The sequence below is a fragment of the Pangasianodon hypophthalmus genome, chromosome 7 (genome assembly GCF_027358585.1).
Source record: "Pangasianodon hypophthalmus isolate fPanHyp1 chromosome 7, fPanHyp1.pri, whole genome shotgun sequence".
Lineage (NCBI taxonomy): Eukaryota > Metazoa > Chordata > Actinopteri > Siluriformes > Pangasiidae > Pangasianodon > Pangasianodon hypophthalmus.
The window spans coordinates 8,320,277-8,339,033 of record NC_069716.1 but is presented as its reverse complement, the minus strand read 5'-3'; the positions used below and the strand labels follow the sequence as shown (position 1 = coordinate 8,339,033).

General features: G+C 36.6%; 1 protein-coding gene across 2 annotated transcripts; it reads left to right on the top strand.

Moving 5' to 3' along the window:
• The first annotated feature begins 437 nt into the window (after positions 1–437).
• Positions 438–18,694, top strand: ergic1 (endoplasmic reticulum-golgi intermediate compartment 1). Of its 2 annotated transcripts, none has more exons than XM_026940755.3 (10): positions 438–593; positions 7,428–7,489; positions 9,076–9,148; positions 11,213–11,307; positions 14,036–14,160; positions 14,651–14,755; positions 14,853–14,913; positions 15,590–15,690; positions 16,736–16,858; positions 17,067–18,694. In XM_026940755.3, exons 1-10 carry the CDS (start codon positions 574–576, stop codon positions 17,172–17,174), a joined length of 873 nt encoding a protein of 290 aa, XP_026796556.1. In that variant the 5' UTR covers positions 438–573; the 3' UTR covers positions 17,175–18,694. The 2 variants fall into 2 exon arrangements, with proteins under 2 accessions (XP_026796556.1, XP_053091680.1); XM_053235705.1 differs by lacking the exon at positions 438–593 and adding an exon at positions 1,567–1,662.
• Positions 18,695–18,757: the final 63 nt, after the last annotated feature.

Here is an 18,757-nt window from a genome sequence, read left to right as displayed (position 1 = left end):
TTTATATATATATATATATATATATATATATATATATATATATATATATATATATATGTGTGTGTGTGTGTGTGTGTGTGTGTGTGTGTGTATAGTGTGATATAGATAGATATAGATAGATAGATAGAGACAGATATACATACACACACCATATATATATATATACATATGGTATATATATATGGTACATAAATAATGTAAGTGAAAAACACATTTAGTCAAAAAGCTTCAAGAAGCTTCTCGAGTGTAATTTCTTTCAGACTACTGGTCAAAAAAAAAGTCACAATCCAAATGACTCCTCATAACTCATGTAGTGCACTTCATAGTCGCTTAGTTCATACTCACTGTAGTGCATTCTTACAGGGAGTAGCAGCCGTTTGAGACACAGCCTCAATCCCGGCGGAAGCAGAATCATCAACCATGCTTTACTCGGACCAATAGAATTGTGCAAAGCGTCCTTAGGGCACGTCATTTCCGCTAGGTTCACCCGCTAAGGGTTGAAGCAGGGGCTCGGAGTTGTATTCCGGTACACATTTGAACAATTTTATTTTCGTTTAAAAACGTGCAAACATCATGACTTTCGATGTGCGGAGGTGAGTAGAAACCTGAGGTCGCTACCGCGGTCACTGAACTGTGCTTTGTTTTTGTGTTGTGCAGAAATGAAGCCCGGCCCCCCGGGAGCTGTGGCACTGGGGATTTAAAACAATGAAACACTATTAAAGGTCGAGTAGTTAATCTCTAAGTGTTTAATACCTCACCTTCTGTGTGGCTATCATACACACACACACACACACACACATATATATATATACTTACACATACTCACTCACTCACTCATTCACCCACACACACACACTCACTCACTCACACACTCTCTCTCTTAGACACTCATTCACACACACACACACACACACACTCTCTCTCTTAGACACTCACTCACACACACACACACACACACACACACACATCAACCTTGATCATAAATCTCCAGTTCATCCTCTCATAACTGATTTCCTAAAGGGTATCTATGTCCTCTTATCCAGTGGCTTTCTTAACTCTACTATCGCAATACCACTGCAGATGTAGATAATAACATGGACATAGTAATTCTACATCTATGCGATGCCATTATGTCAAGCAGTAATTTCACCATTTACCGAATCGGTAATTTGTATCTTCACCCAGTAGCTTGATCAAATAGACTTAATTCCAGATAAAATCTAATCTAAATCTAATTCCAGATTAGATTCCGTGATAAAACTACACCGGATACAGACACAGGTGTAGACCTGTACAAATAATAACCATGTTGCTGAAATTTCAAAAGAAGCTCAGAATGGGGACAGTTTTTGAAGGTTGACGTTGACGTTGCCTGGTTAAATATTGCATTATTCTGATGACTGTTATTTACTTTGGTTGGGTTACGTGAATGGTCTGATTCATCAGAACGAACACAAACATCCAGAACCTCTGAAACTGATAAGAATGATAACGGTATACCCAAATGTGGATGATATGATCAAAATAATTATCTATTCTATACTTCTATTGTGGTTAGAAGTTGGTCAGGACTCTGGCCAACTTCATACTTCATAAAAGAGAATTGCACCATTTATAGAAGCCCATTATCCATCAGTGGCATTACTGTGTCAAGTTAAAACTGTAAGTAGTTGATTGGATTGTATTTTTTTTTTAATTATAAGTTGTGTGATTTTCTTATTCCTTTTTAAAATAGCTTGATTTTTAAGCACTAAAAAACTCTCTGCCTAAAAATGGTACCAGTCCTTTACAAGTACAAAGTCGAAAGACATTATATGTGTAAATCTGTGGTGGATTTATGCACTGGAAGTCTATTAAATAACGAAAACAAGTGTCTGAATACTTAGTCCCCTCCAAAAGTATTGGATTGCAAAGCCAATTTTTTGTTTGTGCTATACACTGAAGACATTTGGGTTTAAAAGGTTTGAGAATTTGAGACGATAGATCAGAATTTCAGCTTTAATTTCCAGCTTTTATATACATTAAGATGTGTTAAACAATTTAGAACAAGGATCCTTTTGTTTGAACCCACCCATTTTTCAAATGATCAAAAATATCGGAACGTGGGTTTAACAGGTGTTTCTTGTTCCTCAGGTCTGCCCTGTTAGATTGATTGTTTAAACAATTAATAGCTCTGAATGTCTACTCTTGGTTTGAGCCCTGGGTCTTGCCTGTGAAGACCGCATTTGTTGTTAAAAAGGATAAACCAACATGAAGACGAAAGAGCTGTCTATGGGAGAAAAGCAAGCCTTTTTGATGCTGAGGAAAGAGGGAAAATCGATCAGAGCCATTGCACAAGCATTGGGCATAGCCAAAACAACAATTTATAATGTCTTGAAAAAGAAAGAAACCACCGGTGTACTAATAACCAGTCATTGAATGGGTCTGCCAAGGAAAACAATAGCAGATGATGACAGAAACTTTGTGAGAGCTGTGAAGAAAAAGCCAAAAACAATAGTCAGTGACATCACCAGCAACCTCCACAGGGCAGGGTGAAGGTATCACAATCCACTATTCAAAGAAGAAGACTATGCTCTCGAGGAAGGCTTTGAGAACAGAAATATAGAGGCCATACCACAAAATGCAAACCACTCATCAGTAAGAATCAGAAGGCCACAAAAGTATTGTATTTGACCACCGAGTTTCCCTTTTTTCTTTATTGTAGATTTACAGATCGAGCACATAATTATAGCATCAACTCGCTTTCTACTCCGTGGCTCGGCTAATGGCTTAACTTCATTCATTTTTAAGGTGCGAGGTGCAGGTTGTGTTAGAAGGGCTATCTGACACTCACTGGATTTGATCCGAAGTTTGGCTCATAGCTGTTTCTGTGTCCATAATTTTGAGTTACTGTTTAATAGAGCAGGGCAATATGATAATATGATAACAGTGTGAACATTTATGTCCCGGTACACTTTTTTGTTTTGGTATATTGGCGCTATAACAATATTACAGTTGTTTAACAGTTATTTATATGGTTAGATAACAATTATTACCCTTTTTTAAATGCTCCATAATTGTTTTGCTGGCAGTTTATCAAACCTCTATCTTGATACATATTATGAGTCATAGTATTGTCATGAGATGCTCCATAATTGTTTTGCTGGCAGTTTATTAAACCTCTATCTTAATACATATTATGAGTCATAGTATTGTCATGAGATTTTTTTTCGAGCACTGTTGACTGCTTGAATCTTTTCAGTCAGGAGGTGGTGATTAATTTTCTCTAACACTGCAGTCTTCTGCCAGTAGTTTCAGCTGCGAGCTTTATGTTAATGGACAAATGCTAATATTATACTGTTTCTATAGTCACAAGTACATAAAGACTTGTGTGGAGGATGCTTCACATAAACAGATTTAAAAAAAAAAAAAAAAAAAAAAAAAAAACGTGTAATGGCTGTTATTGTGAAGTTTCCTGTGATTATTTATTATTATTGTGTTTATTTAGCATTTTTGGAAGGAATCTCCAGTGTGAGATTCGTATGCTGTTATTGGAAAATAATCAACTTCTGGGTAGAAACAGAACCCTGCTTTGTGTCAGCGCACATCACACACCCTGTCATTGTTTACTTTCTTATATCAGCATGATCTGTCATGTTTTATTACTTACATATCATCCACACCTACTGTTTCAAATCGTCCTGCCTACCAGCTAAAGATGTCCGAGCTGGCAGCAGTTGGTGACTTATTACACGGAGATAGAGGCAGACCCATATGGAATGTTAGCTTTGTGGCCAAAATACATAAAGACCCTGTTCAGCACAGATGTTTTTTCAAAGCTAACATCCAGTCAGTTAGACATAAAAGCAAAATTGTAATTGAAAGTAAAATACATGCTCATCTTTTCAACATGATTGTTAATCTCTCAGTGCACTGCCATGCTTTTTTAGTGTGTCAACTTTAGGGATTTAGAGAAAACTATGAAGAGTTGTGATCAACAACAGTATTTATTTCACCATATTTAGAAAGTAATGCGTTATGATTGTAGCCGACTGTGTACATACAGTTGAGTTAACATCCCTCTTGGTTTACCTATGGAAAAAAAGTACCTCTATTTTACAGTTTTTTTTATTAAATGGTGTTTTCCTATTAAAATTTTGTTAAAACAGGACCTGACTATTACAGAAGTTGCATAGTATTTTAATTTTGTTTAGTCATTGAAGGCAGTCTACACATGTTTATTTATTAAGTCAACTCTCATACAGTCTCATGATGACGCTGTCATCAGTCGAATTAAGAATCAAGATAAACAGCAAAAAATATAAATCTTTCACAGAGCTGCAGATCGGCAAAGAAAGACATCAAAATAGATCGTACGTTATCGTATTATTTTAATAAACAGCACCTGAAAGTAATAAGTGTTAATATCAGCCTTGTATTACATTTGTTTTGTTTTGGGGTTTTTTCCCCCTATTTTTACACTGGTGTTGCACTGGTGACGTGATTTCATGATTTCTCAACTAAACCACTTTTAAGAACACTCTGTAGTGTTCCAAGTTTGACTTGTACACAGGAAGTGAGAACTGGTCTGCTCTTTAGCCAATACGGGCGAATGTAAATCTTACTCTCCATATGCTCTTGCTTCAGGACGGAATGTGCTTGAAAGTAGAATGTGCTCATTCTTTTATAACGGCTCATGGTTTTCTGTTACAGTGTCAACACCCGAGCTACAGTATGACTCACTAACAACCCAGTTCTGAGGAAAAAAGGCCTCAGCTGGAGAAGTGGCTTTTAGGAGTAAGCAGCAGGATAGGCTGCAGAATAGAGAATATGTGGTGCGCTGGATTTAGCCACAAACGCTGTTGTAAATTTAATGAAAAGGCATTTTCCATGAAGGAGCAAGAGCAGCACGTAGCGCACGCACAACTCCTTAGTGACCTTTGAGCAAACGCAGTCATGTATCCTACTGAGTCAGGCAAGCTAATTCCAATTTGCATAGCAGTATAAATGGAACAAGGTTAATGGGGGTTGATTAATCAGTGATGTGATGATGTGTACACCATGAATAAAGTAGGTTTTGCATGGAAAATGAACCTAAGTAAACCAATAAAACTAGGTGTGCCTGCATTCTGGCCTCTTTCTCTGGAAGCGTAGCCTAAAGGTAAGGCTTGGTTTGGCCTATGTTGCCCTAAAATGGTAAGGGTCTGTTGTTGGTTGAGGACACTTTTCCCCCATAATGCCCCTATTTACCTGTCAGATATGTGTATCGGGGAATATGAGATAAGCAGCTTTTATGCATTCCTAAATAAACATTTCAGTCACATTATGGAAATAAGTGTTCCTTAATAAAAGAAGTTCAGTCTATTAATACATTTGAGCAAGCTGTGAAATCCGCACTTGATTTGGAAAATAATGGCTGTGTGAAAAGATTGCTTAAAATTCCAGTGACCATACAGGAAATGAGCTTTACCCATCAGTCTCTTGATTAAGAACAGTTTTCTCCGTTCAGAATAGAATAAACTGTCTTTCCTTCCTGTGAACACAGGAGGTGGAGTAAGAAGAGGGCACGTCACACACATTGGATATTTGATACAGGAGGTAACCTTCCCCACTCCCCCCGATTGCGTCAGATGTGATTTTCACATCACAGCGCTTGGTGGAAGAAATGCGCCCAGATGTTTGTGTTTTCGCAGTGATGATGCGAGCGAGAGCCAGGCCAAGGCTGCGACGCAGGGAAATGATTTGAACACCGAAAAAGGCCTGAAATAGTTTGTCTGTGCAGGAGCACGGCTGGAGAGAGCTCCTAAAAAAGGCAATGCTCAAGCTGTTTCTACGGGGAGAGATGTTATTAACCCCATGCTGACGGCAGAGGCAGAATCTCATTCAGGTCCATATGGACAAACTAACTTTTAGATAGAGCACTTTATACAATTCGTAAATGAAATAAAAACAGGACGAATATTTTCTCAGTTCCCTAAGATTCCTCTTCTACTGATAATTGTTGTATATAAAAGTTGTATCTTTCCAGAATATCTGTCCATTTTTATTAGCTGCTGCACTATCATGTTGTTCAGTTAATGTATTTAAGCTTTTCCACACGGTTCTTTAAGCTTGAAATGGTCACTTCTGAACATCTTGAGTGTTTTTCTTTTTTTTATTTCTCCTTATCCACCAAAACACACAAGGTGATTAAGTCACTTTTAGGGTCTGTAGGATCTGTATGAACACCAGACATATTCTTTTAAGAAGTCATCTTTATTTGTAACATATACATTACAGCACAGTGAAATTCTTTTCTTCGCATATCCCAGCTTATTAGGAAGCGCAAGGTCAGCCATGATACGGTCCCCCTGGAGCATAAAGGGTTAAGGGCCTTGCTCAAGGGCCCAACAGAGGCAGCTTGGCAGTGCTTGGGGTTGAATCCCTGACTTTCTGATCAGTAACACAAAAGTACTGCTCTTGTGCTGTCAGGACCAGTAACAATCTCCTGTAAAGTAGGCAATTGCTACTTATACTTATAATACAATACAATGAGGGTGAAAAAGAAAAAAAAAAACCAGCATACTGGACAAAGAGATTGCATTTTATATTTATATAGGTTTAAATTGAGTGTGTTTTAGATTAGCTATTTTAATTTCAAAGATTTCAAAGCTTTTAGTGTGTTTAAAATCAGGTTTCAGTTTGGAACACAGGCATGTATGTATATATCATTAAAATTAGCATATACAAATGTAAGATGTTTACTATTATTTATGCTATTTCTACTGTGTTGTTCTATTGACAGATCATTTTGCTTAATGCCAGCATTTACTTCTTGAAAGAAGCAATATAACAAAAAATATTTTTCTAGTTTTAAATTTGTAAAAATGTGTATAACCCTAATCTTATTTCTCATTATATTATGATAAAACAAGATTTTCTCACTTGTTTTCATCAGTTTTGCAAACTGGTCAGTTACTAATGCATGCCTGTTTCAGCAAAACGAATAAACCTGCTTTCATCTGTTTATAGTTTAGGAATGGCCCTTAAGTATCTCTGAAGTTTGCTATGTGAGGATTGGTGGGCACTTGTGGTTGTTTACTTCGTTTTAGTTGAGACAGGCAGTTCAGGCTGGTCTAACAGCATTCCCTTTGACCTCAGTCACACCGTTATGTGAACATACCACAGGACAAAAAGGTTACATTTTTGTGCAAGGGTTGCAAGCCGAGGTCTAGAACATACAGGAAGAGGCGTGATGTTAAGACGCCAAAGGCGCTCAGTGTCTGAGGATTTCTTGGCCTGTTGCCATAGTTAACATTCCTGAGTCCTTGTCAATGCTGTTAACTCACTGGGAACAGAATGTGCCTTCACATATGTGCTTCCCAGGAGCTTTCTGTGTTTACCTTTTCCCTCCTCCTGCTTCCTCTGACTATTCTTCCTTCCTTCTAACTTCTTTCTCTTCCTTCCAGGTTTGATATATACAGGAAGGTGCCTAAAGACCTCACCCAGCCCACATACACTGGAGCCTTCAGTAAGTAGTATTTACGGCTTTCTTATCAGCTAATACACAGGTCTGTCGAGGGTTTTGTGGCCCCCCAGTCTCACTATTGCCACCACCTTTAGTACTGATTGATCAATTGCTGCGCTCTTTGCCCTAATCTCTATGTTGTCAACATTCCGTCTTCTAACTTCCTCACTGATTGCTCATTGTTTCAGTCCTCATGACACAGCAGCACTTACACAGCAGCACTTACACAGCAGCACTTACACAATCATAGGTGTCGCCCCTTGACTCAAGTTGTATTACCTACTACATTGGCATTCCCACTTGCATTCCTGTGGCCTTTGTTATGACTGCTGAGCCCTAAGGTGGCTCATCATTAGCTCATCTTTAGTCATATTAATTAAATTAGTATCCAAGTATTCTTCACCCATGAAGAACAAATTTTTGATTTTCCAAACAATTTTCAAGCCTGAAGGTGTCATGTGGTCATGATGTGATATGACAAAAAATTGATAGTGTTTAAAGCCATTACTCTGCTGGGAGAGTTGACAGAAATCTCTTTCAGGACCAGGGTATTTAATCAAGACCAGAATCTGTCATCAAGTGAATCAGAGTAAATAGCTGTCACCTAGTAAGAATGAGATTAACAATTAGTGATTGGTAAATACCTGAATAAAGATTCATCACCAATCACCTTTAGTCCTATCTAAGTGGAAGCAATGACCATATTCTCAGTACTTGAATCTGTGGTGTATTTGTCATCGCGACACTCCCTACTGTTTGTGCTGTAGCTAAACATTAGCTTGTGTAAACTGGAAGGAACCGCAGCACGCCAAAGAATGACGTGGCTGCCATAAAGTCATGTGACTCTCTGACTCACTAGTCACGGTCTCCATGTAAATAAGGCTATACTCAACCTGCTTACTCAAGCTGTTTTTTTTTTTTATTCACTTGATCACATGAACGCTGATGTGTACAGGAAGTGTGGCAGCGCAGCCACATACAGTGTCGCTCGCCTCTAGATTGAAGTAATGACGTAATTTCACAGTTCTATTTCATCTTGACTGTTTTTTTTGCATCTGCAATAGGATTGAAAACATGTATGTTTCATATCGAAACACATGTTTTAAGGGGAAAAAACCCAACGTCTTCCAAAACAGAAATACAGGGTGGGGGGAAGGCAGAAGGAAAAACAGATTATTAATATGTTTGAAGAAGTTAAATAGCGTAAGTCATTTTGCAATATGTTGAAAGTATAATAAAAATACTTTTTTTGCACTTTGTAAAGTAATAAATAGATAAATGGTGAATAATGTCAATATAAAATACTGTTTCATATTTAAAATGGCAGAAATGTTTTTATCTCTTATGTTACCTCTTTAAAATCTCTTAGGGTAATCAGTAGGAAGGGAAATGGTCTATGCTTTGGATAAAGTATTAAAAAAAAAAACATTAGACACAAAACCCTTTCTGAATTGAGTTGATTTTACTGCTGTCCTAAACCAGAGTGCTGTTTGTAATATTTACAGTAAATGAGTGATAATTGTTGATTGCTAAACCGAAACCCCTAATGCGTAAGCGTGTGTTCCTAACCTTGCTCTCCCTCCCCACAGTCTCGATCTGCTGTTGCGTCTTCATGCTCTTCCTCTTCCTCTCCGAGCTGACGGGATTCATAGCCACAGAGATGTATGTATTGCCACTGTTTTCTCCAAGCTTACATCAACTGACGCTTAAAGCGCTAAGGGACAAGATGTTACCGTTATGTATGAGTCACCCCAGGTTGCCATAGCAACAGTCTGATAAACTACTTCTCTAAATATTGACATATTACACATAACCGAAGACTATAATACATATATTAAATAACATCCAAGCTGATTTCAGAAGAGGGTTACTGTAAGGATGGTGAGTGGTACTCTTTGCTACATAATGCACATGACCTGATGTTATAACCTTTTGTAAGTCAGAGTGAGTTTCACACAGGATATTTACCCTGCCTCTTCACAGTGTTATTTGCTTAGCACGGGCGTGGGCAAAGAAGAAGGAAATGAGCACAGATTCTGCCGTTGAACAGTTTTTTTTTTTTTTTAAAGCTAAATAGCCATGGTCAGCAATACGGAAATAAGAACAAGATATTTTATAAATACACACAATGCAGTTATATTTTTTAATATCTGTGAAAACAGCACACCACACTTAAGTTTTATTCCCATTTGTATTACCATTGTGTTAATAAAATTAATAAACCTGTGTATTATGTAAGGAGTAAAACACAACAGGGCATGCATTCATAGAAAAATAATCAGTTATAGGAAAATAACTGCAATTATGAAGTTACAGCCTCTTCTCTCTCTCTCTCTCTCTCTCTCTCTCTCTCTTCTTTCTCTCTTTCTCTGTTTAAGTTAATAAGTATTTAAGTAAGTAAATGTTGTGTAGCTTGTCATGTTACTGCAGGGTTGTCAAGCTGAAATTCTGCCCAGGCCACATTAGCACTTTTGTGAGAAGCTGAAGCTAATACTATTACATTTTTGAAAACCTATTTAACATTGTCTATCGATTAACACCAATAACCTAGGCCCTGAAATCACAATAAGACGTTTCTATGAAAAAGCAGGGTTGACAGAAACTATTTAAGTATATGCATCATTAGGTGAGAACACTTATTATACTGATTAAAGTTTGTTTATGAATGGTTAATCACTACCAGCTGCTGTGATGAGAAACAGGATTAACCAATTGGGATTCATTTTTCCTGTTTCTGTTTGAAAGCTACTTACCAGATAGCTGCACAGAGATATGGAGGTGAAAGCCTATGAAGTAGCCTGCTGGATTTTGCTGCAAAAGAAAAGTAGATCAGGATTTGACATAAGCTGTAATTTTTCCCCAATTACTAAAAGATTATTTGAATCTTTTTCATTGGAACTGAAACAATATTTTATGGCAGCTTTATTAGTATGGCAAGATTGGATAAAGATAGCTTGTGAATTGAAAGATTAAAATAACAAAATTTGCTCCACTTAAAATGCATGAGCGTGTCTTGCTTAGCAGTTGTACAGATCACGAAAACAATCATGATTTCTTTATATATATATATATAAATGCCAATACCCCATGTGTTTCTGAATCGTTTTTAAACGCGAGTGTGACTTACATCAAATGCAGCAGGCAAGTATTGCTTTTGACCAGCATCTCAGCACTGTGAGATGCTCACTGCATGGATCTTTCTGAATTTTAGATAGCGTGAAAACGTCGAGTTGTAGTTACTACAGGCCGTTGGAATATGAACTTTTCCAAGTTTTGCAAGGGCTAATTGAAACAAGGATGTGAGCCGTATTTGGCCCATGGGTCTTGGGTTTGATGCGCATGTTACAGAGAAGTCCTCTGTCCTGATGACTGTCCTGTGTCGGAAAACCTAAAGCAATAGCTTTACTTCTGACAGTTACAGAGAGCACTGACACTGGAGGCTCCTTCCATAAATGCAAAATAAACGTCTTCATTCAGAAAGCTTCATTACATCAATGTATTAGTTATATATTTCCTTTGTTAGAAAGCAACAGAGATTTGAATTACAGTTGCTACTACAGTTGAAAATGAATCAACACTGACAAATCAGATTAGAGAATTCCATAGCTCTGTTATACTAATAATACTGAGATACTAATAAATTAAAAGTAATTATATCATGTGGTGTAATTATTGTTAGTGAGTATAATAATGTAGCCAATATGTGACATTTGTGCTTCTTTACAGAGTAAATGAACTGTATGTGGATGACCCAGATAAAGACAGTGGAGGGAAGATTGAAGTGAGTTTAAACATCAGTTTGCCAAACTTACACTGTGATTGTGAGTATATACAAAAAATACATCAATATTCATACTCCTTTTTTTTTCGGTTTTTCCTAATCATAAAAGACAACATTTATATCAATAGAATATTATGTGCTAGACAATGACTTCCTGCACAGAAAATGAGATTTAATTTACCATCATATTGTGTGAATTTCCACAGCAGTTTGTGCACTGAACAGCTGAACTTCTTTGTCAGGGGGAGGAAACCTTCCCCATCTCTGTGCAAATGTTACGGAAATAGCACTCACTTTTATGGTAAAACTATAAAACTGCCATGTCATCAGTTGCTGAACTTAATGTTATTTGCTTATCTTAAGCTCTAACGTACTTTTCTTGATAACAAAAAGATCATTATGCTTTACTGGTTACTGGTGTGAAATCAGATCATCTCAGACTGAACACACGTTCGATTAAATTTTGGAACTTTAAATTCCAAATAATCCAAAGATTTCTAAAATGGCAAGGGGAAATATATAATACTAGACATTTTACTAGCATGATTATTGTGAAAAGGACTTCATTACACATATTAAGCTAATCAGGAATTTCATCCGGAATATTAATATCCTATTACTTTTGGAGAAGTTGCGATATACAGTCATGAAAAAAAACAACCCAAATTAAAAACTTTATATGACAGCCAGTAAAAGATTATTTAAAAAACAATGAACTGTAACCTTTAAAATTTAATTTTGAATAGTTGTGAAGGGTCTGTGTTCCATGTACTATGAATATTTTATACAGATTCAGCTTTTCTTCTGTTGATCAGATACCTCTCTTTCAGTGTTGATTTTTTAAAATCCCTTTTTAATTTTTTTGTACATTTTTTTCAATTTAATTTCATTAAAGATTAGTGTCTGTTTAGTGGTAATATACTCACATAAATTAAACATTTCTTACTGGACCTTACTGGAGTTATTTATTTGATGGTGCACTTTTTCCCTTTTTTAATTGCCAGTAGTTAGTAAACTGTAATAAAATAAAATACTCTACATGTTCTAAAAATGTGACTGGTACAACGTGAAATACTTAATGAAACATCCTGGAAATCTTGCCAGAACACAGTGTGCTCACCCGCTTTCCATTACCCAATAAAAACTGTGGCCTCCAAGTGGTAAAAAAGTGTTGTGTTCGTGCTTAACGAAGAGAACGTGTGATGTCTTTCTCGCCTGATGAGTCATTAGCACAACACTCACTTCACAATAATGATTTCATATACTGTAATGGCATGTTCTTTCAACAGAATGCCTTATTTTGACTTTTTAACTAAAAGTTTGGCTGTCTTAACGTGTCACATTACTAGTAAGAGCTCTAAATGAGGTTTTTATTACATGCCTACAGCCTTTAAAGGCACTGAAAAGATGCAGAATGTTAAATGTTAAACTGGAATGATCTGTCTGACATGGTGTTGCCCAGGGCCCTTGACTAAGAAACATGTAATACTTGTAATCACTTTCTCTAAAGAGCAAGGAAGCCAAGTGTTTGTCCCTGTTTTACATCTGAATAGTCTTTAATCTTTTTTTTTTTTTTTTTTTTAATTAACATAGATTTACATGTTTCATTTTACTTAACATCATAGCTCTAATTTAGCTGTTAATTCTGTCGTATAAGCTTTTCCTTCTAGTGACCTTTGCTAATAAGACATCATCTCAGGGTTTATTTTTGAAAAGAAAAAGTGACGTGCAGGGCTTTTTTTTTTCCTGCACATGTTTTCTGTACATGTTTCTGAGCTAGATTTGGTGTCTGGGCACACAGATTTACTGTCTGGGCACACATCTGACTGTTCACTATTCTGTTAGTCCTTTAGTCAAGGTAAAAATTACATCACATTGAGCTGGGTTTAGATTAACCTTTCTCTTTTTCTTGCTTTGAGTGGAGTTGATGCAATGGAAACGGCCTTGTTCCATGGAAAGTTTTTTATGGAGAACTAAAGGTTTCCTCAATCAGTCTCCTCTTTAGTAACTGCGTTGTATTGTATTGGAACCTTAGTGTGATTGCCAAAGGTCAGCCTGCCCACATTGACATTCTGACACTCACTGTAGAATTCATTCATTAATTCATTCATTTTTAAAACGTTATTATGTATATATTTTACCTTTATTTAACTGGCTCACGCTTTCATATACTAACTTGTGAGTGAACATGTTGGGGATTAAAGGTCTTGCTTAAACACTGGTTGTCTGGAAGTGTTGCTTGGTCAGTGGTGAATATGAAATATTTGAAGACATTGTGGTGTGATGTACTGCTGAGCAATGATTCTTTTTTTTTTTTTTTTTTTTTTAAATGATTACAGTGGTGGATATCACAACCCATCATTACCAAAGTTGTATTCATTATTGTGTTCTTATAGTTATTACCTGATTTGACTGACTGATGAAATGGGTTTAATCCAAAGCTTAATAACTAAAAAATATAAGTAGACCTATAAATAATCTCAGCTTGGACAGATAGGTTCAGTGAGTGGAAAGTTCTATAATAAAAAGCTCTATGGCTGCAATACATCGCCGCTATATTAATGTTCACATTTGAGTAATGAGCAGAAAGAGTTAAATCGTTCATGAAATAAATTTGTGCTGAGGGGGTCAGCATTCTGAGGAGTGTTTTATTTTTCTTTCAGCTAAAAGTGTTCCTGTCTGCCAAATGTTTGAGAACCCCTGCTGCTGAGCGCTTTTTTTTTTTTTTTTAAATTTTAAGTATTCTAATCTTTCTTTCTTTCTCTCAGTGGTGGGGTTGGACATCCAAGATGAAATGGGACGTCATGAAGTTGGCCACATAGAAAACTCCATGAAGGTGCCACTCAACAACGGTTATGGCTGTCGCTTTGAGGGTGAATTCAGCATTAATAAAGTAAGAAACGGACCATGTATAGTGCACATACATAAAGGATTTCACACTATTCTCCCTCTCAACCTTACACTGTTTTTGCAATGACCTTAGTAGTGGACATGATGTGAGATGGTCTAAATGGCATTGTCATGCTCCAATATAATAATGACCATTTAAATTAAAAAAAATAATTTTAATTAAAATTTATCTTAATCTATCTACAATGTGGCAAATAAATATAAAATAAAGGCTAGATTTATTTCTAACTGAGGGGGAAAGGAAGTTGTTTATCATGTATGAGTTGTTGAATTTTCGTTCCATGGTTTCGAGGCCATGTTTTAAAAAAATTCCCCTCCTATGTCAACCACTTATGAAATAGGAGGAAATAATTGCTCTGATAGCATACAAAACTTAAAGCACACTGGTCTATTCAATACTCAAAAGCTATCAGGGACAAGTTTGTAAAGTATCAGATTGCCTGAGGGTTTTCTTCTCATTCCTTCTTGTCCAGGTTCCCGGAAACTTCCACGTCTCCACGCACAGCGCCACAGCGCAGCCGCAGAACCCTGACATGACCCACATCATTCATAAACTCGCCTTCGGGGACAAGCTTCAGGTTGCTGTTTCATCTAGTATATAATTATTTATTCAGAGGAATGTGTCAAAGATAGAATTCATGTCATTTTAAAGAAAACGTGCATTCGGTGTTACAGGTGCAAACTGTCCAAGGTGCTTTCAACGCTCTCGGTGGGGCCAACAGACTCCAGTCTAATGGTTTGTTACATATTTAATGTGTTTTTATGTATGTACACAACTGATTTAACTGATTCCCATCAAAACTCTTAAAACTGTAAGTAGGTTAACATGATGATTGCAGTTTAGTAATGCTGCAGTGATGTAATAGTTCTTCACGTCTCACTTTATTATTTTTTACAGACCGCATTGAGATTAAAATGTTTAAAAGGTCAGCAATGAGAAACAAGCAGCATTACGTCAGAGTAATGACAGGGTATGATGAGCACAGACTGCCTAAAAGATTTTTCCATTTTTTTCCCCCTCTGAAGCACCAGGAAGACAGCACATAAAGACAATAAGACTTAATGTCTTAAGACAGACATTAAGTAGATGAAATTTAGCTAAAGGTAAAAAAATGGAAGAGCAATCACTATTAAACAAGGTTAACTATACATTTATCCACTTTTATGATAGTCCAGTAAAAGGAGTGTAGTGTGGTAGTAGCCACCTGGTGGATGCTTCTAGGTAACTCATGTCAAACCGGAAATAGCCATTAATTACTTTTCAGTAAAAAAAAAAAAACAATTGATTTTCCCCAAATACGCATCCAGAGTTGGCACAATCCCCGAGTGGCTTGTACAGATAAGATAAGAATCAGTATCTTAATTTTCAAGGCTTTGTTGTGCCAAGTGTAAATGTCGATCTCTCTCCTCAGCTCTGGCGTCCCACGATTACATCCTCAAGATCGTTCCCACTGTGTATGAGGACTTGTCAGGAAAGCAGAAGTTCTCCTATCAGTACACTGTGGCCAACAAGGTAAAATAAACATTAGCTCCATGTTAGTGAAAACTTTTTTTTTTTCCCACCTCTTTTATAACAGCAGTGCTGACAGCAGAGCCGGCTACAAGGCAAATCACAGGTTTATATTAATGCACTTGTTCTTCTGCGTTATTGTTTCTGTTATAATAACTTGACCTGTGGCAAACAGTCTAATAATAAACAGATTTAAAGTGATATTTAACTGAGAAAAACAAATGTAGACATTGCCCTGGTGACCCTTTCTGTCAGGAGACATGTATTTTGCATTTTTGGAAGGAGTCTCCAGCGTCAGCGCTTTGTGACAATATGTTTTCCTCCATGGTAGTCTTTATATGAGAGGAATTTACGCTTTGTATTTTGTCTGTCACAGGGCAAGTTGGGTTTTTTGTCTTGTTAATTTTGAGAGAAGTAAAAAGAAAAAAAGGAGAGTTTGGTGAAGGAATGACTATTCATTCCACTGTACATTAGTGATTACAGAAACCTGTTTCATGGATGCACCACAAAATGAAATGTAACTATAAATGGATAGAAAAGACTATGACGTGTCGTTACTTAATACATTTTTTTAAAAGATTGTAATCATTGGCATATTGCTGTGGCATCAGAGGAATATAACACTTTGGGACAGCTAGGAAAATAATCAGCTTTGGGGTTGTCAACATCACATCACCCTGTTGTTAATTATTTTCCTGTAACAGTACACCCAGACATGTTTTATTTCTTACTTAAATAACACAAAGTACAAAGTGGGTCTATAAATGTAGGTGTAGTGATTTATAATTATGGGTCTTTGTATATGAGGTGCTGACAATTTTATGAGTCTTAGCAAACAAGAATGAATAGGTGACGGGGAAAGTGCTAGCTCTAGCCTGTCGTAAAAGCATTTTGTTTTGGAAATGAAACTGAGAAGCTATTGAACACAAGCTGTTGTGTGAAGGTTTACTTACAGTGTTATCAGTGTTAGTCAGTGTGTAGTGTCTGAATTTGAATTTGAACAAAAAATGATGTATTTTATAACTGAAATCTGTATTTTTTTTGTCAGGAATATGTGGCATACAGCCACACAGGGCGCATCATCCCAGCCATTTGGTTCCGTTATGACCTGAGTCCAATCACAGTGAAATACACAGAGAGGAGGCAGCCCCTCTACCGCTTCATCACAACTGTAAGACACACACACATTCTTCCGTAGTGGAATTATAATAGTGTGTCATGAACATTTACACAGAGAATTAAGTTCATCGAAGCTCTAGCATTGCTTTATGCTCATACATCATGCTTGATCTACATTTACATTAATATTAGTCCAGCATCATTTTTGTTCAATCAGTTAAATTACTTGTATTGATGCACCCTGCTTTCCTTGCCCTCAGATCTGTGCCATTATCGGTGGGACTTTTACAGTAGCCGGCATCATTGACTCCTGTATATTCACAGCTTCTGAGGCATGGAAGAAAATCCAAATAGGCAAGATGTCCTGAGTGTCCGTCTCATTTTCTAGACATCTTATTTATACCCCGCTGAGTGTCCACCCCTGCTCTGGTATTCCACTATGAACCCTGAGTTCCCTTTAAGAAATGTATTTTTACACTATGCCATTTCAAACCATCTGGTTGGCTAAACAATCTCAACATGGCTATTGCACAGGTTAGAGAGAAAATGTTACCTAGATTAAGAGAATGCAGGTTTTGTTTTTACCATGATGTACTTTTGCATCTTTTCTATAATTATTCCTTAATTGTATTTTTGTAAATTGTGCAGTGTGTGAAGTTCTGCACAGTTCTCAGCCATTAGTATTTAACTTACAGAAGCCCATCAGAAGTACTGCTTCTTGGTAATTCCTGTATATTGAATGGATATTTTTACCTGTCCAAAACTGGTAACTTATCATAACTTCTCATAATTTGTGCATATTTACAGTATGTCAAACAATGTACTAATCATTGAGGTTATTATATTGTATTGAAGATAGAATCCTGTACGTTACCCAGGATTTCTACGATTTCTAGGATTTCTTTGCACAAAGATAAAGGACATAGTGTTAGCCTACAGTAACTATTGTGGGTGATGTTTTGAATTGCATGAAATACTGAATTGTTCAATGTAAAAATCACGTTATTGTTTACTTAGTTACACAAATGGCCTATTGTGCCTTAAAGTGTTTTAAATTGACTGACCTCAGTTGGTGGAGGTAAACTTGTTCTAGATATTTGTTTTATAGATGGTTGATTTGTTAGTGAGAGGATAAAACTAGCTTGGTCACTACTTTGTAGTTGTTTCAAGTTTGTCATTTGTGTTTGTCAAATTTCAAATGTCAAAGTTTGTCATTTGTGTAAGGGAAATTATCATTGTTTTTGCCCACCAAAGGATTTTAAATGAAGTGTATAAATATTACTTTGTAATGTTTCTTTCCTAGGTTTTGTTAGTAATGACAAGAGATGACCAGGAACAAGGAAATAACTGATCCCAGCTCTGATTAATAGAAATCATATTAAATAAGTGGGTGGAGCCTTATTTATGATATGTAGTAGTGTTTTAGAAGTACACATGGCAACATAGTGGAAAATCACAACCACTGTTTGTTCAGCAGGATCAATGCAACCAAACTAAAACATGGGAAGGTACATACAACAAACCCTGCAAAATTACTATACAATTAATTAGAAAAAATATATAATGTTTGACTGAAACACAATTTCCACCATGATCATTTGTTGTTAAAGGTATGTTGCTCTGTGGACTTCTGCCCCTGTGATCTGCCTGGTTTTTTTATCTACTGTGGTCAGATAAAAATCACATAAACAACCTTCTATCATCCCCGTTTGGTTTTGGTCAGCTTGACCAGGCCGTCTGTGTGTTACCGAACCACTTCTTCACATTCCTTTTTAATTCAGACTGAAACATTGTAAAGTTTGCAAGAACACAAACAACAGAAAAATAAAATTCATCAGTTGTTGTTGCTATCATTACTGGCAATGCAGCTTCCAACAACAAACCGGAATTTGCTCTTTATCTGTTTTGTTGTTTGTTTCTTGTCTGTAATTGACCAAGAACAACCAAGCCA

What these genes read in the sequence shown, in the direction of transcription:
- ergic1 (XM_026940755.3), top strand. Translation starts at nt 574, where the DNA reads ATGACTTTCGATGTGCGGAG. An exon ending in GCCAAACTTACACTGTGATT is followed by an intron (nt 11,308 to 14,035) that starts GTGAGTATATAC and finishes TCTTTCTCTCAG; the next exon opens with TGGTGGGGTTGGACATCCAA. An exon ending in CAACAGACTCCAGTCTAATG is followed by an intron (nt 14,914 to 15,589) that starts GTTTGTTACATA and finishes CTCTCTCCTCAG; the next exon opens with CTCTGGCGTCCCACGATTAC.